General features: G+C 41.4%; 1 protein-coding gene across 4 annotated transcripts; it reads left to right on the top strand.

The window, feature by feature from the left end:
• The first annotated feature begins 44 nt into the window (after positions 1-44).
• Positions 45-18,741, top strand: LOC129599972 (myotubularin-related protein 5-like). 4 transcript variants are annotated; one of them, XM_055498344.1, is made up of 24 exons: positions 45-376; positions 1,156-1,381; positions 4,931-5,004; positions 5,611-5,883; positions 5,951-6,053; positions 6,163-6,279; positions 6,780-6,912; positions 7,041-7,152; positions 7,211-7,327; positions 7,699-7,776; positions 7,836-7,949; positions 8,010-8,138; positions 8,398-9,051; positions 9,384-9,569; positions 9,695-9,946; positions 10,116-10,855; positions 11,490-11,810; positions 12,943-13,687; positions 14,162-14,471; positions 14,969-15,561; positions 15,876-16,061; positions 16,524-17,019; positions 17,660-17,817; positions 18,222-18,741. In XM_055498344.1, the coding sequence occupies exons 2-24, from the start codon at positions 1,315-1,317 to the stop codon at positions 18,474-18,476; spliced, it is 6,213 nt and encodes a 2,070-aa protein (XP_055354319.1). In that variant the 5' UTR covers positions 45-376; positions 1,156-1,314; the 3' UTR covers positions 18,477-18,741. The 4 variants fall into 4 exon arrangements, with proteins under 4 accessions (XP_055354319.1, XP_055354318.1, XP_055354320.1 ...); XM_055498343.1 differs by having other exon boundaries at positions 45-403; XM_055498345.1 differs by having other exon boundaries at positions 45-423.
• The last annotated feature ends 892 nt before the right edge of the window (positions 18,742-19,633 follow it).

The following is a 19,633-nucleotide window of genomic DNA, read 5'->3' as shown; positions in this document are numbered from 1 at the left end:
GATTTTACTGTTTAGCGTTTCCAGCATTGAAATATCGGTCGGCTCGTGGTTCGGTCTGCATTATTGCCGAACCATTGGCTATTCGGAGCCGCTGTTGCTGCCCCGCATTTCCGCTGCACAGCATTTTCACGTTTTGAATTGCCAATTTTTTCATGCTAGAAATTCCGAACAATTCTGAATTCTCTGCCTGCTGCCAGTTTTCTGAAAATTTTCTAACAGTTCCACTGTGGAATTTGCTGCTTATTGATAAGGTTATCTCTTGGATTTTGTGGAGACGGAAGATTTGTTGGCGGAGATACTGGCCATTGGAAATCTGATGTTTGTTTGTGCAGCTGGATTAATGTGAGTGCTGCAGCAGCGATTTCGGATTCACAGCGTGAGTGCGACCTGTATCACACAACAGGTTAGCTTTGTTGTCTACTGGTGAGGAAACAATTTGGCAGGAGAATCACAGCGTTTACTGCCAGTGATTGTCAGCAGAAAATGTGCATTTTGCAGGGACCTCTCGACATACCAGCGTAAAGTATCCAAATGTAAATTTGTACTTATCACTGTGCGAGTTAAAACCAGCAAAGTAAACTGTGAATTTTATTAATTTTTGTGTATATACTGTAGAATAATTCATACGATTTATCTATCTGATTGTTAATAAATCATTAAATTTTTATTTATGGAAAATAATACGGACGTATGTCAAACTAATTTCGTTTGGGCTGTGGAATTGTAATTCTGATAATAATTTTGACGGAATATTGGAATAATGACAGTTTGATGTTCCATGCCTCATTTGAAGTCATTTATCTGTTTTAACTTTTATTTTAATTTTTCTCTTGATAAGACAATTATTTTTGACCCAATAACGACGGGTTAACGATCGCATTAACCGATTAATTAACGAGCAAGTAAAAATTTGTAACTCGCACAATTACTATACCTGCTTTATGTCTGATGTTTTCGTAAGTTTAAATTATTTAAATAATATTAAAAATTGCGCCAGTGTTGTTGCTGGCAGATTTTTTACGAATAAAATCTGTTTTTCGTTGCTTTGAATTATTTGCAAATTTGTAAATCATCTGTCAGGTTATCAGGACGATACCGAGATATTTCTGGAATTTTTTTCGAAATGTGCGGAATTTAGAGAAAGTTGCATTGCAGGGTAATGCGAGATTTATTTGGCTGTCTGGGATTTATTTGTCTGGGCCGTTCTCGATAATTCCGGCCTCGATCTCTTCCCGGCGCATTAATGGACCCATTACCATGATCCCCGCTTTTTCCTTCTCCTCCCCGTTGTTTTAAACCCGATCCGCGCGGAGAATGTCGCAGCCATCGCAATCGCGGCTGGTCGATTACTTCGTCGTCGTCGGCTACGATCATGAGAAACGTAAGTCTTTTTTTATTGATTCTCCATCGTTTTGCTTCCCGTAATTGATTGGCATAACAAATTGCCGGTGATTGTGCGCTGTTTTGTCGGCAACGAGCAGAGCTTTCGTTTTTGACCGCGAACAGCGCGAACGCGATCTTTGTTACACTTTCACGCCATTGTCAATGCTGGGCACGTGGTGCAATTCATTTCTCCGCTAATGAGATACTCATCTGCATTTTCACCGACTGCTTCGCCGTTTTTCACTTGATGTTGTTCTTGGCCGCGGGACGTTTGTTGTAGTCCGGTTTTTCTTATTTTATCGCCCGAAGAATAACGAAAATCGCAGTTGAACCGGTTTATTTAGAAAAGGCTTTTCAAGAAAACAAACAGCATTTTTTTGCAAATAAAATGCCAGTTTTAAAATAAAACAACGGTTTTTTTTGCAAACAAAATGTCAGTTTTAAAATAAAATCAGAGAAAATAATTAAAAGTCAATCATAAATTAAATTTAGCAATATTGTAGTGCTGTATAGATAATAACAGAAGATTTATAATAATTAATCTGAATAAATATAACGAGAAATGGAGAGAAAATTCTAACTTAAATTCTGATAAAATTTTCAGTGTAGAATAAATTCTTGAAAATAATCCAAAGTCGATCGTTTATTAATAGCGATTTTGTTAAATTTCTGGATGTTGTATAAAACTATAAATATTATGCAGTATTTTGTAAACTTTGATTTGATCAAAAAATAAATATAACGAGAAATGGGCTAAAAAAATTTCTAATTTAAATTCTAGTTAAATTATCAGCGTAAAATAAATCCTGGAAAATTATTCGAAGGCAATCGTACCATTAGAAGTGATTTTTTTATTTCGAGATGTTGAATAATATTCATGGAATATTTTGTAAACTTTAATTTGGTCAAAAATTGCATAACGTTATGGATGGGAAATTCTTTTTCACATTTGAATAGAATTTTTCCGAACACCACAGCAAATATTACGTGGTGGCTTCCGCTTTTTCACTCAAGCAGAGAAAGCACTCCGTGTATTTTTTTCCGAGTGTTTTTCACGGGCAGTTGACCATGCGGGCGTGATGAGTAAATAACTGGAGTCAATTAATTGCCGGTAATTCGTGCGTATTTGCATAAGGACCGGCCCGGTGTGTACCGCGTCTGCGGTCGTCTGCTGATTAGCGGTTTTATCGGGGGAAGGGAAACTATTTATATTTCTCGAGAGGGGACGTATTAAACTCGGTAATGCGCTGCATAATGTCAAGCAAAAATGTAGCAGTGGAATGCTGTGTTTATGACCCGTCTTGACCTGCACAATCGCTGATTATTCAGATATTCTGTATACACAGTATCTGTGTCACCTTTTCTTTGGGTTGCTTTTATTCTTTTTGCTTGTGCAAATTTTGTGGGCATTTTCGCCGGCAGGCGCGGATGAGAAAATTCTCGGTATATGCTGGAATTTTATTCCGAGGGTTGTTCAGAGTGTAGCATGTGAGAAGAGGACGGGCGTGCTTCAGGGAAAGATTGCAGATTTGATTATCTACTTGAAAACGGGATTAATGGATGATGACGATGGGGTTTTAACGTCATCCGCTCGGCTCTCAGCAGCTGCAATTAATCTCTGGGAAATTGAGAAAAATTACAAAAATACCGATGGATATTAAAAATAGCTTGAATGACATTTAAAGGATAATTAAACAGCATTAGCGGTAGAATTAATTTTCCATCTGCTTCTGAAATTGCTGAAATATTGCTTGTCTTTTTTATTTTAATTATCTGGACTGGAATATTTAATTTACATTTTATAAAACTGATTGCAAGATATTTTTTCACCGCTCTGTATTTTCAGAATTCTGCGTTCAAATTTATGTTGATTAATTTAGTTATTTTTTTAATATTGTCATCCAGTAGACGATTTGTATTTTGTAATTAAGTATTTAATAAGAAAAATGAAAGATGTAATTATTACAACTGACCAGTAACGACAGACCGTTGCAGTATTTTCTATATTTTTTATGTATATATTAATATAAAATGTTTATTAGTGAAAAAAATTGTACTGATTTTTTGCGTTTTGATTTCAATCGTGGTTTTGTTGTTTGTTGTTGTTTGTTCTAAACTTATATAAGTGGGTGTTTGTCTGCGGTTTGTGTTTAAACTGTTTATGCTAATCCAGCGAGGCTTGATGTCGGCTGCGAGCGCAGTCGGGCATTCGAACGAGACGACGGGGATCAAATTACAAATTGTCGAAAAATGTATCTTTTGGCCGCGGCCGCGGATTTCCCTTTCTCCGCCATATGGAGCGATTTTGAAGCCGAGGAAAAGTGATACCGCGGCGGCGGCTAATAATAACGATGAAAGCTAGCTGGTCACTGCGTGGAACGTGTCAGAAACGTCTCGGCTTGACCCAAAAAATAAATGAATGGATAAGGCGATAAGCTGAAGTCAGGCTAAAAATTGCACGCTGACATGCCAAGTTGCCAACGTTTCTTTTGGCATTCAGTAGTGTTCTTGACACGCACTGGAGCGGATTGATTAATGTTTATGGCGGTGGTGAAGCGATCCGTTAGGTGCAATGGGAGCTCCATTCAACCGCGTGATTTCCGGTTGAAAAATGTCGCTTCGGAAAAAAATGGAAAAAACTGGCTATTTTAATAATATAAATTGAAGAATTTATATCTAAAAAATGAATTTAATTAAAATTGAAGTGAAATAATTTTAAATAAAGATTAGGATTGAATAAAAATAAATTGAATAAATATATTTTTGGCTTGTAGTGTTTCCCAACGGAAAAATGTCGCAACGAAAAAAATTAAATGAAAAAATAAAGATTTTTGTATCCAAGTCGAATTAAAAAATCGAAAGTTCAGATTAAAGCATTTCTGGCTTGAAACGAACTTAAGCGGCGATGAAAGCTAAATAAAAATAAACTGATTAAAATTATTTTTGGCTTGCAGTGATTCCCAGTTGAAAAACACCCCTATTAAAGAAATTAAATAAAATGGAATTAAAAATTCGAAAACTCAAATTAAAACCAAATTAAACTGGAGGTAAAGCTAAATAAAATATAAATCATTAAAAAAAATTTGGCGTCCATTTTTGTCTGGCGTTGGTCGATTTAAACCGGCGCGATGGCATGACGCGGCGGGTCCTGATGGGATTTTAATGCGAATGCAATAGCGCCTGAAATTCCACCGCGGCGTTCGATCAGCATTGTAGAACTGTGGAAAATTGGTTGCCTTGCGCAGCGTTTATCCCCACACGAGATTTTCTGGGGCAGCGGATTGCGTTGTATTATGAAGAATGTCAATATTAGCAGTTGGCCGCGGATTGATCAGGCGGAAACGCGATTGTGTTGTGTCGACACTAGACCGCGTTCAGCGAATCCGGGCATGTTGGTACAAGCCATAAATAATAAATAACCATTACGCAATGGCCCTGTCTGCTCCTATTATTTGAAAAACGACAGTACGAACGATAAACCACAGTCCAGACGGAAATCAAAAATCGTCGATCACGGGCGGTTTTTAAGGTTAATTTTTGTGCGTAGGTGCGGGGAAGATTATTCAGCGTTTCCCAGAAAATGACTGGCCGGACACGCCTTTCCACCACGGCATCGAAATGGTACCAAATCGTTACAAAAATATAAAATAAAACGTAAAAAAATCAAACTGGAATGGAATTAAATAAAAATCAAATTAAAATATAAAATTAAACTGATTACAATTATTTTTGGCATTTAGTTTGGGCTCGGTTGAAAAAAATGGAAGAATAAAATTTAGATTATCAGACTGCAATGAATTTAATTAAAACAGACAATTTAAATTGATTTAAAATTTTTTAGCTTGTTAGCTTTGGTGCAAACGGTTTGAAAAAATGGAAAATAAATTTAAAAAATTCAGACTGGATTGGAATTTAAATTTTAATATAATTAATGTAGAAGAATTCAATTAAAATTGAATTATTAAAATTGAATTATGGCTTGTGGTTTTAGTACAGTTTTAAAAATTGAAAATAAAATCTTAAACTATCAAACTGCAATGAAATTGACTTTAAATGAATGAAAATACAAATGTTAAATTGAAAAAAATTATTTTTGGCTTGTAGCTTTGGCACAAACGGTTCGATAAAATAGAAAGAAAATTTAAAAAATCTGCCTCGGGTGTAATTAAATTTAAATAGCATTTAATATGAAAAATTAAATTGAAGAAAATTGTTTTTGGCGTGTAGTTTTGTCAGCCGCAAGGCTGGCGCCTGTCGAGTGCCGCGCGCGTCCCCGAGTTCTTCGTCAGCGTGCTGACGGACGTGGACGCCTACCGGCACTACTGCGCCTGTCTGACCTTCGCCGAGCCCTTCACGCCGGCCGCCTCCCCCACCGCCGACGAGCTGGACGACGAGGAGCCGCACGCGGACAGCGAGGACGACGCCGGCGATGTCCGCGTCAAATTCGCCACCAAGTGCCTGTGTGTCGTGTCGCGGCACGAATACTTCGACGTCTTTCGGGTAAATTATTACAATTATTCCGCCGGAAATGTCCCGCGTTCCGTTCCAATCGGTGTCTTGATTGCAGCAATGCTTGGGGATTATTCTGACGGTGCATCTGGAGAAAACCTCGTTGAAGCTGGAGAAACTGGTGGGGACGTTGTTGGGGCACGTCGTGGTGCCGCCGCCCGGTAAGCCGCGCTAGCGAAGGATTTATTTTGGATTTTTATTGGAATTAGTTTTGATTTTATTGGAATTAATTTTATTTTTTTGTACACGTGTGGTGGTGTTTTTCGACAGGTGGCCCGCAGATTCGCTTCAGTATCGGCGCGGATGATTGGCAGTTCGTGCAGCCCAGCCAGTCAGCCGCGGTCCCGACGTCCCGCGAGTCCATTCTGGTATTATGCCGCGAGTTAGGTGCGTTGTGCGATTTTGTATGATTTATTCTGAATAATTTTTATGATGTTTCTCCAGTTTTGTCTGATGTATTCTGGATGTTTTCTGTTATTTTTTCCAGTTTAGTCTGACTTATTCTGAATAGTGAACTGTTTTTTCAATTTAGGTTTGTTTAATCTGGCTAATTGTTTTTTTTATTTTTCCTGTTCATGTGGTGTCTGGATTATTCTGGATAATTTCCAGTTTTCGTCTGATTTCTTGTGAATATTTTTGCGGATGTTTCTTAACGTTTCCCCCATTTGTTCTGCATTTTTGTCTAAAATTGTCTATTTTAATTTTCTAGTTTTATCCAAACGCTCAGAATAATTTTTACGGATTTTTTGGTGCTGTCTAAATTTTTTAATTACAATTTTCTGGGTTTTCGATGTTCTTTTGGATTGTTGTGATTAATTTTTCATGATTTTATCAGGTTTCAGAAGAAAATTTTTAATTTTCCAAATTTATTATTTATTTTTTTGCAGGAGTAAGCAACGTCCTGCGACTGCTGTGCGCCGCCCTGGTGGACGCCAAGATCCTCTTCTTATCCTCCAGCTACAACCGGCTGGCGGACGCCGCTCACGCGTTAACCAGTATTTTCTATCCCATGAAATACAGGTAAAAATCATAGAAAAAAACCAAGTAAAATTCGAGAAAACTTTGGGCAAATTGGGCAAAAATTAGACAGTATTTCTATAAAATTCGCCAAAAAATAAACGTGCATGTAAAATACCTTGGGTGTGCAGTTACGTGTACGTGCCCATCCTGCCGGCCCCCCTCCTGGAGGTGCTCAACACCCCGACCCCCTTCATCATGGGCGTCCACGCCTCGCTGAAGGAGCAAGTGGAGAACCTCGTGGTCAGTGTGTTTTCGTTGTTTTCCCCTCCCTTGTCAGTGCCGCAATGTTTGTGTGTAGTTGGATGTGATAATCGTTGATCTGGACGCCTGTGACCTGCCCAAATGGCCCGACAACCTCGCCCTACCGTCCGCCGCCTCCGCCGTCTACGCTCAAACCCTCCAAGCCCTCAAAATGGTACATTTGACCCTCAAAAATTTTGTAATTATTTTGTTTTGTATTTTATAATGTTTCTGTTAGTTTATTCTGTATTTAAATTACCTTTTTTTAAATTATTTATATTTAAAATATTTCACTTGTATGTAAATTAAATTTTGTATTTAATAATTTGTATTTAAATTATTTATATTTAAACATTGTATTTTATAGTTAAATGTAACAGGTTATTAAATGTTCATGATGGGTATATATTAATCCTTTTATTTTTCAATATGCACAACAACGAGAACCACTCAGTATAGTACAATCAGATGAAGAATTTGTCCCAGTTAACATGAGAAGGGACTGTACACAATATGCAGGTATATATTCAGTTTAATATTTTATAGGTTTTGGATCCGTCGTTGGTTAGCAGTGATCATGCATTCCCAAATGGCAATTCTAGTCGCAATAGCTCTGATCTGCAGGTAAAAAATATTCAATAATTTTTTCTAACGAATTATCTGGCATTTTTTATTTGTGTTAGGATAAAGAACTGCGCGCGGTTTTTCTGTGGTTTTTATGCCAAATTCTCGCCGGTTACCGGAGTTGTTTAACCGTGGTGCGGCTGCATCCGCAACCGGTCATCACGTTCCAAAAGGTGCGCTTTTTCTTATGAATAAAGCGAATAAATAATGTAAAAACGTGATTATATTTGCAGGCACAATTTCTCGGACAGCGGAATCTGGTGGGCGACGAGTTCGTCACGCGCGTGATCAGCTCCATGTCTTTCGGCCGCTTCATCCAGGAGTACGCGTCGCCTTTCCGCCAACAAACCGTTTTTGACGAAGTAAGGAAGAAGAATATTTTTACTGCGATTTATTTTTCATTTTTTGTATTTTTCTTAATTTATTTTTATTTGTGCCTCTGACTTATTTCTATTTTCTTTTTCATAAAAATCAATCAATAATCAGTAAAATAATGAATAAAAATAATGGAGAAAAATAGGAAATAAAAATAAATAAAAAAGAATAAATCAATAAAATATTATTAAAGTGAATAGAAAATGGTGGATTAATATAAAATAAATATGAAATAAATTTCTTTAGGTGTATACGAGTATCCAGTACCTCCGGGACGGCGGGAAAGGCGACGAGGACGACGTCTCCCGTCGGGAAGAACTCCTCAAACGCATCGCCATCATCGCCAGCCGGTTGTACGTCAACGAGAACCCGCAGGGCCACGCGGCGCCCTTCGCTAACAAATGCCTCCGCCCCTCCACCGCCGCGTTGCTCCGCCCCACCTCCCAACCCTTTCCCCTGCTGGACGCCGACGCCGTGGAGGAAGTCCTCCAGGAGGGTGTCCGCCGGACCTCCGCGGCCAAATGGCCGGGCCTGACCCCGCCCCCCAGTCAAGTGATCCCCCTGGGGCCCGCCGCCAGCGCCGGGAGCGCGCCCGTCTACAACGCCCGCCGTCTGGAGGTGCTGTCCACTTGTATTGCGCATGTCTTTGAGAAAAGGATCAACGACGCGAAGAAGCTGATCCCGGCGGCGGTGCGGGTGCTGAGCAGTCCCAGTGCGCGGCTGGCGTTGGCGCGGGACCTCGCCGGACGGGTGCATAGTAGTCAGGCGGTGCTGGAGCACGAGCAGTTCGAGCTGGTGTGCAAGCTGATCAACTGCGCCCTGCAGGATGATGGCGGCGAGGCGCTGGACGAGCACGGGGTCGCCGCCGCCTTCATGCCCATCGTCTGCGCTTTCTGTCGGGTGGGTGCTGAAGAAAACTCAATTTTAATATTTTTTAGTAATAGAATAATTTTATTTCAATTTTCTTTGTGATTTAAGCGCCTGCGGGTGTCGATATAAATTAACGGATTAATATGCAGTTACTTTTTTTCCGGATTTTATGTACATTTGATTTATGCGTTTATATTATGTTATGCGTTTTGTTTTTATTTTATGCGTTTATATTTAAATAAAAAAAATTGTTATATATATTTGTATTTGTATATGCATTTTATTATGTAATATGTGTAGCGTTTATATTTTATCTGCATTTATATTGGAATTAGTTTTTATGGGTTTTGTTTGGGTGGTAGAAATTATCCACCGGAGTGATCCAGTTCGCTTATACGAAGGTCCAGGATCACGATATTTGGGGCAGTTTGTCCTTCTGGGAATCGGCGTTCTATAAAGATGTCCAGCAACATATAACCTCGCTGTACTGGCCGGCCATGCTCACACCCGACTCCCCGGAACGCAGCAAAAACGGAACCGGCAACGAGGTGCGTTGAACGGCATTATTCTCAATTTATTTGGTTTATTTTGTAAATGTCTGGATTTTCTGGTGAATTTAGTTTATTGCTGATTTATTGTTTATTTGCTGATTTAATGATTTAATATTGGACAGGTGCTGCCGAGTTCGGCGCTGGACATTGCGGCGGACCAGCTGCGCTCCTTCGCCGGGAACAGCCCCGACGCGCAGAAGGAGCTGATCGAGCGCGAAGAGTCCACGGTCTTCTCGCAGGCCATCCACTACGCGCACCGCATCGTCTACCTCCGCGTGCCCCTCGACGCCTCCTCCACGGCCGCCCGTCTGCGCCGTCGGCCTTCTTTAAACGGCGACGCCCACTCCAGCAGCATCGTCACCAACTCCTACCAGGTACGCTTCACATTCCATACATTTTCGGCTTTTTTTAAATAAAATAAATTGAATTGATTAATTATTGAATTGATTCCGATAATTATTTGACAAAATTGCGTATTAAGTATCTTAAACATTGAAGTTGTTAAAAATGGGATTAAATTGTAATTTGCCCTCTCCTCCACAGGAATCGGACGTCGGGAGCCTGTCGGACGAGAGCGGCTTCCAGGAGGAGGAGCGCGGCGGCCGCGAGCTGTCGTGCAGCGCCGTGAAGAAGTTCATCGCCAAATTCGTGGATAAAGTGTGCAGCGAGAGCCACGTGACCGAGGAGCACATCCGCCAGCTGCACCAAATGATCCCCGGGGTCGTCGACATGCACGTCGACGGGCTGGAAGCCGTCTACCGGGAGAGCCGGAGTCTCCAACCGGTGTTGAAGAACCGCATCATGCGACCGACGTTATTAAGCGGGGAGGACATGGTGATGGACGGACTGCGCGGGCATCTACTAATGGACGGCCGCCTCGAGGGGGCGCACCTCATCCCCTGTGAAGGGGCGCTCTTTTTAACCACCTACCGGGTCGTCTTCATGGGCGTGCCCAGGGATTCCTACTTATCCGATTATATCGTCGTCCGCAGCTTCCCCGTGGCGGCGCTGACCAAGGAGAAGATGCTCAACGCGCAGACGTACATGAGCCAGCTGGAGCATTACGCGCCGGAAGGGATTCAGCTGCGGTCGTCCACGTTCCAGCTGCTGAAGATCGGGTTCGATGAGGAGGTCACCCGCGATGTCATTGAGCATTTTCGCAAGTTTCTGGAGCGGATTCGCTATCCGCTGCACGTGTCGGAGCTGCTGAATCAGGGACTGTCCACGCACCAGGCCGTGATGAGTCTGACCAAGAGCGGGAAGAAGGTCGCGGGGTTTAAAGGGTACGTGACGTCCAGAGACCGGATTTATTCCGAATATTTTTTTACAAATTTTTCTTATTTTTCCCGATGATCTCGATTTTTTTTTCAAAAAATTATTCTTGATGTTTTTTAACAATTCACCTGATTATTTTGATTGTCCATTTTTTTCTAATCTGTTGTTGATTTTTATTTTTAAATTTTCGTTTTATCTTTAACAATTTTTCCCATATTTATTCGCGTTTAAACTGAATATTTTTTGGAAATTTTTCCAGCTGTTTTCCATTTTTATTCAGATTTATTCTTAGTATTCGTGACTTTGTCAGTTTTTTTTCTGATTTAATTTGGTTACTCTGATTATTTTTCCAAGTTTCTTCCTCATTTTTTCCAGATTTGTCTTCATTTAAACTGAACATTTTTTTTGAAATTTTTCCAAGCTGTTTTCCATTTTTATTCAGATTTATTCTTAGTATTTTTTGCATGACTTTGTCAGTTTTTTTTTGCAGAATTTATTCGGTTACGCTGATTATTTTTCCGCGTTATCTTCCTCATTTCTTCCGCACTTTGTTTATTTTTCTCCTGAGTTGTTGTGAATATTTTGAATGTATTTTTTGAGTTATTCTGAATTTTTTTGAGTGTTTTTCTTTTATTTCCACAGGTTTGCGAAGAAGACGCTGCTGCGCACGGCGAAAGCGGCGGGCTTGAAGCCGAAGACGGTGAAGAAGGACTTCCGCGGCTACAACCCGACGTCGACGCCCATCCCCGAGCGCAAGATGCAGCTGAGTCTGGCGGTGCCGCGCGCGGGGCCGGCGCGGGCCGTCTTCGAGGAGGAGAGCTCGGACCGCGACGACGACGGCGGCGACACGCTGGCGCCGGTGATGAAGGAGGCGCACAGCTTCGAGCGCGTCATCGACCGCTCCTACGTCAAGGATTACCGCCGGATGGGGCTGATTCCCAGCCTCTCCAACATCAGCAAAAGGTGCGTTTGTACAACTATTTTTCCATTTGTTTAACCCTTTTTTTTTTCATTTTAACTTGTTTTTTTTTTATTTTTAACTTGTTTTCAGTTTTGTCTGATTTATTTTTTTATCCGCAATATTTTGCAGAATTTTTCTCCACGTTTTTCCCAGCCTTGGTTTTGGTTGAATTTTTGTTTGCGGTTTTTTCTCTATTTTTCGAAGTTTTACCTGATTTATTTCGAATATTATTGAGGGATTTCTCTTACTTCTCCATATTGTGTCAGATTTATTCAGAATATTTTCGCTGATATGTCCAAATTTTGTTTGATTTCTTCATACTGTATTTTTCTTTATTTTCTCCATTTTTTTCCGATTGATTATGCTTGGTTCGGACGTCGGATTAATTGTAAGAGTTTTCGTTTTTATTTTTCCAAGTTTTATTCGATTTATTGTGGAATGTTCTTTGTTAAATTGTTTCTAATTTATTGTTCCCAGTTTATTTTATTTTTGCTGAATCCTTCTGTTTAAATTTCCCCGATTTCGCCACAAATCCGTTTTTATCCTGAATATTTTGGCTGGAAAAAAATCTGCTACAAATTAAAAACAATAACGTTGAAGACTTGAAGTGAACTTGCCCAGTTACAAATTTACAATTCGCAGGTACTCACCTGCGAATTGTAGCGATAACGTAGTGCGATGGCTGCTCGATTAGTGCCTCATATCAAGTTGCAATGGACAGCTGCCTTAAATTCCGTTTGAGAAGTCAATTTGAACATAGTTTTTTTACATCCTTGTATTCAGGAAAAAAATTTTAAATTAGCAAGAAATTTAACCAATTTACAAAAAACACATTGAAGTGAAAATTTCAAAAATAAATCACTTAATATTGGAAATAATAATAAGGAAAATCGTATTTATTGATCACAGTCAAAATCTTCAGAATAAAATAGAAGAAATTGGGAAAATATGGAACATACTGATTTATCCTGAATATTTTGGCCGGAGAAAATTCTGGTCCACATTAAGCGTATTTATTCAGTAAAAATAATCCGAAAAAAATACGAAAAGTGAAAATATTCCGAATAAAATTAAAGAAATTGGAAAAAATACGGGAAGATGCTTATTTATCCCGAATAATTCTCCCGCGTGTAGAATGGACACCTACCGCTTATGCCAAGTGAACCTGCACTACAAGATCTGCCCTAGCTACCCGGCGCTCTTCGTCGTCCCGAACTCCATCTCGGACGACGGCATCCGCAGTCTCGCCCGGCACTTCAAGCACAACCGCTTCCCGCTGGTGGTCTGGCAGCACCCCCGCACGCGCGCCGTGCTACTCCGCTCGTCCACCTACCAGCACACGCGCATGAGCAACGTCTTCAAGAACTCCTCCATGTCCACCGCCGGCTCTCTGATGACCATCCCGGTGGGGCCCCAGCACGACGCCCTCACCGTCACGACGTCCACCTCCTCCTCTTCCCAAGCGGATTTCGACAAATTCTTATCGGCGTTATCGCACAGTTTACCTTTATCCATCACCCGGCGTCCCTCCATGACCTCCGTGATGAATCTGAACATCACCCCGGATGCGGCGCGCCGGGGGTCCGGGACCGCCGGGATGCCCTGGAACCGGGCGGTGCAGACGCTGAAACCCGGGACCAACGGGAAGCCCAAGTCGCAGCGCTCCAGTATCTTCTTCTCCACGGATAAGTCGGGGAGTCTGTACACGAACCAGTCGGATTCGTCGTACCGCAGTGAGGCCTCCGTGGCGGAGTACGCAACGCCGGAGACGGCGTCCGTTGCGCCGTCGTCCACGGGGAGTGCCGCCGCGCCCACGCTGTATATCCTCGCCGATAAGGCCAATTTGAAATCGCTGCGCGGGGATTCCATCCGCTTCCAGGTATGATTCAATAAATTTTTGTATTTATTATTCTGCATTTTTGTTTGATTGAAATATTTTTTAATTTTTTTCAAATTTCATCGGGTTTATACTGGGCAGTTTGTCTGATTTTTACGTGGTTTCTTCCTGATTTTCTTGGGAATATTTTTTTTATTGATTTACTCGATTTTTTCTATTCTAAATATTTTGGTCGTCTCAGTTTCGTAAGATTTTTTTTTGGAATACTTTTTCTGATTTTTCTTAATTTTTTCAGTCTATTCTGAATAGTTTTTGGCTGTCTTAAATTTCATCCAAAAATTAATATTCCGGTATTAAAAACTGTTTTCAGTAATATTTTTCGATCATTTTTCCGCCAGATTTTGCCGGTTTTATTCGGCATTAATTTCTGATTGTCCTTGGGTGTTTTTGGAAAATTTGAAAATTTTCCAAGTTTATCTGAATATTTTTTTCTGGAATATTGGCTGTTAATTCCAGGTGGTCCCGTTGGACTACCCGGACATCCGGCGCATCAAGACGGCCTTCAAGTCGCTGCTGCAGGTGGTGGTGCCCAGCAGCATGGACGCCAAGCAGCCCGGCCCGCGCGCCGACTACGGGCAGGCCGTGGAGAATCTGGACTGGCTGCGGCAGGTGCAGAAACTGCTGCGCGTGGCCGGGACCGTCGTGGACCTGTTGGACAGTCAGGGCGCCTCGGTGCTGCTCAGTCTGGAGGAGGGATGGGACGCCAGCTGTCAGATCTCCGCGCTGGCCCAGCTCCTCCTCGACCCCTACTACCGCCGAGTGGAAGGTGATTATTTTTGTCTGTTTCTCAGGATTTTTCCTAAATTTTTGCCGATTTTATTTCCAGTAATTTCCCCAATTTCCCCATATTTTTGCCAGTTTGACTCGATTTTATTCAGAATATTTTCTGGTTTTTTCTTAAAAATCTCCAGTTTTTCCCCCATGTATTTCGATTATGGTTTCTGCTTTCCCCTTGATTTTCTCCGTTGTATCTGTTACTGTGGATATTTGTCTGATTTTTCCTTTTATTCTTAAGGTATTCAAAGTATTGTTTCTTTAAACTTTCCTAATTTTGTCGGATTTATTTTGATTAATATTTTTAATCTTCCGGTTTTTTAATCAATGTTGTTGGATTTGTTCTGGATATTTTCTTTAATTTACCCGTTAATTTTTGAAAATTTGTTTAGTTGATTTGGAATATTTTGAAAAAATTTTTTGCTTTATTTCCCCAGTTTACTCTAATTTTCACTGAATATTTCGTATAATTTTTTCTAATTTTTGTAGGTTTCGCCGTGTTGGTGGAGAAGGAATTCGCCGCACTAGGCTACCGCTTCGGCCACCGCAACTGCCTGATGCAGGGCGGCCAGAACAGCGCCGTCGCCCCGGTGTTCCTCCAGTTCCTCGACTGCGTCGCGCAACTCCAACGTCAATTCCCGTTGTCCTTCGAGTTCAACGCCTTCTACCTAAAATTCCTCGCCTACCACTCCACCAGCAACCGCTTCACGAATTTCTTAGCGGACTGCGAGGCGGAACGTGTGGAAATGGGATTAGAAAATCGGAATTATGAAGAGCAGATGGAGGAACTAGATCCGCTAGCCTGGCCGGTGGCCTTCGGATCCGTCTGGAAATATATCGGGATAATGCACAAAAGGACGACGAAATTTTATAATTTTTTATACGCGCCGCTGCCGCTGGAGGAGGACAGTATTTTGCGGCCCTTCACGGAGCGGCATAATATCGTGCTGTGGGAGTATTATCACGAGGAGGCGTTGAGTCACGGGACGCTGTATGATCTGGAGTTGGTGGAGGAGACGGAGGAGGAAGGGGAGGCCGAGAGTAAAGGGAAGACGCTGGGCAGTAGTAATTCTTCCTCGCAGGTATGCTGGCCGCCTGGCACATTCAAACCAATTTTCCCCGAATTTTACAAGGAATTTTTAAAAAATTTTAAATAAAATTTTAAATGATTTTAAAATGAATTTCTTATTTAAAATTTTCAACGGATGTTCAGTCAACTGTTCATTGCATTTTTCTATGAATTCTTATTAAATTTAAAATGTATTTAACAGGAATTTAGATCAAGTTTTTGAAGCACCGAAATGGATATCGTTACAAAATAATAGCAGATAAATGTCATGTTAATGTGATGTTAATTTTTAGTGTATAATTTGACGTTTTTTGGTGCGATTTGCAGGCCAGTCTGGCCAAACGCGCTATGACGAAATCAAGCGTGAAGCCGGTGGAAGCGCAGCGCCGCTTATTGATGAACGGCTACAATAATTCCCTCCACACCGTCGCCTCCGCCTTCGCCGGCTTACTGGAGGAAATCGCGCAGTTGGAGGAGGAACTGGCCGATGCCGGCAGTCCCACCTGGCAGGATGTGAGTTCGCTTGTAAATTATTTTGAATTTATTGATAAAATTTGTTTGTTAATTTTATATATGTGGACCGAAACCCATTTCCAAATTCAGTCCTAATTCCTCTTTAATTTAATATTTTAATTCAGTTTTAAAGTCGCTTGTAAATTTACTGAATTACTCATTTATATTAATTCGTTTTGAAACTTTACTGAAATCCTAATGAATTTCAAGCCAAATTTCGAAATAATTTATTTTTAATCCGGTTTGAAATTTGTTTTAAATTTGTTTTGATTGTTTTTGTTTCAATTCGCATTTTTACAATTTATTTAAAGCCATTTTTTTTCCAGAAATTCATCTATGAACTCGTGTAAAATGGCCTTTAAATTCATTTTTAGATATTTTTTAATTTCTTTTGGAAATTAACTTATAATTCGTTTAAAAATTTAATTAAAAAAGATGTGTAAATGGCTGTGGGCGTGGCAGGTGTGGCAGCGCGTGGACGAGGAGAGCCAGCTGATTCTGCCCCTGAAACCGCCCGCCGCCGCCCCCACGGGGGCCTCCCACATGATCCGCTCGCACAGTCGCCGTCTGCAGACGCAAACCACCCTGGAGATCCTCCACGACGGACTGGGCAAATCGCCGGACGCGGCGGGCCGGCACACGAGCGAGGGGACGATGCGCGCCGCACAGGCGCACCGTTTCGTCAAGCAGACGGCGCTGTACACGGCGGCGGCGACGTGCGGCGCCTGCGGGGCGCTGCTGTGGGCCAACGGCAAGCAGGCCATGCGCTGCACGCTGTGCGGCTGCCACGTGCACGAGCGCTGCGTCGGCAGTGTGGCCAAGAACTGCGCCGGGTCGACGGGGAACGGGGAGAGCGATCCCGGGACGCTGCAGCCGGAAGGGGGCGGGGCGCGGCATATTCTGGTGGAGCGGGAGTCCCTCCTGGTCGGGACGCAGCGGGAGAATTCCCCGGCCAACAGTAAGCCTGCAAATATTCGGATTTTTACTCCTCAGATTAAAGTGAATTTAAGATAATTGAAATGGCTGAGAGAAACTTGGAGGGAATTTTTTTGAGAAATTTATTGGGAATTTAAAAGAAATTTTTACAAATAAATTTGGTTAAAAATCAACGAAAAGAGTTAATTAACGACCAGCTGAATTTCGAGGGTTATCAACTGTGTCGTTTACAAGGACAGATTAATGCCGACATTCGTAGTACAGTGGCACTTGTCCTTTGGTTCCATTTCGAATCTTCGATTAAACGTGCGTACTGCGGAGATTGTCCACGCTGTAAATTACGGGTGTGTAAACTGTAAAGTACCGTTGATAATTATTGGTTCAAGTCTTTTTAGAAATTTTTCTTGAATGCCTAAAAAATAGAAAAACAGATAAAATGAGCTGTAAGCGAATATGTTTTCATTACTTCAAAATAAGTTTCATTACTTCAAAATCAACTTGAACAAGGAAATGATGCAATGCTGGATTTTAGAATGAGTTTAAAATAAATCCAAATGGGCTGTGAAAAATGATAACAAAATAATTTAAAATAAATCTGAATAAATCGGAGATAAATGAGAAATAATGCGGAAAGAAATAGACTGACTTGTGGCCGTTTGCAGCGCCGGTGCGACACGGTCAGCCGGACGGCGCCGGTCTGCAGGGCGGCGGCGGCGGTTCGGGGGAGAGCCGCGTGATGGAGGGCTATTTGTTCAAGCGGGCGGCGGTGCTGACCGGCTGGAAGCAGAAGTGGTTCGTCCTCGACTCCATCAAGCACGAGGCAAGAATTCATCCGCCATTTTATCCAATAAACTCCGCTGATTAAATTAAAATCAATTAAAACCAGATAGAAATACATTAAGCTGAGATAAATGGAATGAAATGAAAATAAATGAAAATAAATCGGAAATAAATTGAAATAAATCGGAAATAATTTGAAATAAATTGAAATAAATTGAAATAAATTGTAATAAACTGAAATAAGCTGAAATTAATTGAAATAAATTAAAATTGATGGAAAATAAACTGAAATGAATGGAGGATAAATGGAAAATAGATTTAAAAGCATTGAAATAAATACGGAAAAATAAATGCAAGTAAACAAAAATAAATTGAAATAAATCAGAATAAAATGGAAAGAAATTGGAGTGAAATGGAAATTAATTTGAAATAAATGTTGTATAGATCCGCTATTACGAACACTCGCAAGAACGCGAGGTGCGCGGCCGCATCGATTTGTCGGAGGTGACGAGTGTGGCGGCGCGCGTCCCCGGCAGCTCCTCGACGGCGCCCTTCACGGTGACGAAGGAGGGTCCGCGCCGGCTGGACGAGACGGCCTGCTTCGAGGTGCGCACGGCCAAGCGCGTCTTCAGTCTGTGCGCGCACAGTGCGCTCAATGCGCAGGAGTGGATCGACCGCATCCAGATGTGTCTGCAGTGAGGAGACGGAGGAATTTATTACGGATGAATTACGCACTGATTTCCCGATCGTCATGACACGTTTGATCTTCCATGATAAATATTGAGATTGTTGTTTTTTTTATTTGTTGGCTCACTTGGTTGCTTTTTTTTCCGCGTTCCCGTTATTATTACCTGATATTTGACAGAGTTGGTGTAGCGCGGCGAGGCTGATACAGAGAGTGCGCTATTTTCACTTGCATTTTCTCATCGTTGGGAATGATTCTAATTAAATACAAATGAATTAGTACGCTGGAAAAAAATCAAAGTAATATATAAGCGAATTACAGAAAATAAATCGATTGAAAAATCACAATTTAAAAATTCTCTCAGCGTGCGGATTAATTTGATTAATCGATTTTAGAAAATAAATCAATAAAACATTGCGTAAAGATTACAAAAAATAAATAAACGGGATATTCATATAAGAACCGAATCAATAATTAATAAAATACAAAAAAAAAGAGAATAGAAAAATTAAATCATTAAAAAACCACAAATACTTAAAGCAATAAAAAATATGTTAGAAAATTACCAAAAAAATCCAATAAAAATTACATACGTATTTAAAAGACCAGCAGAAATGCCGACGAGTCAGAAAAGAAATATTAATTATTCCTAATAAATCAATAAAATATTAAAAATGGATAGGGCAGTTAATTCGGGTTCCACTGCGCTATTGAGCGATTTTACCGGGACAGTCTTCGCGCGCTGACACGGCACATTTCGCCTGTCTTCACCTGCACACACGCACCCAGCACGTTTTCCTCGCGCGTTTAACCGGCAAACACATTAACGCTGACCGCGGCATTTTTGCCAAGTTGTGAATGAATCTTTTCGTCCAGAACGTATCAGCCCAAGAACAAACACAAACAACCCATCCATCGGCAAACAGCGCTCCACCGCAATTGACGCCACATGCGGGGATGATCGGTGGGCGGGGTCAGACATGATTGGCCGGCGGCCGACTCCATTAACGCAGAATGCGGATAAACCAACAGCGCGCGCTTTGCATGTGCAGCGGCCGTGGCCCGGCTGGCGTCACAACTGTCCGCCCAACGTCACAAAAACGCCCGACTTCCCCGAACAACAGCTGCCGAAAAGCGGTGAAAGTCCAGCGTATATAAATCACTGCAACAC

The sequence above is a fragment of the Paramacrobiotus metropolitanus genome, unplaced genomic scaffold (genome assembly GCF_019649055.1).
Source record: "Paramacrobiotus metropolitanus isolate TYO unplaced genomic scaffold, Prichtersi_v1.0 Parri_scaffold0000159, whole genome shotgun sequence".
Taxonomy (NCBI): domain Eukaryota; kingdom Metazoa; phylum Tardigrada; class Eutardigrada; order Parachela; family Macrobiotidae; genus Paramacrobiotus; species Paramacrobiotus metropolitanus.
The sequence above is the reverse complement of the archived record's forward strand: the minus strand, read 5'-3'. Positions and strand labels throughout refer to the sequence as shown.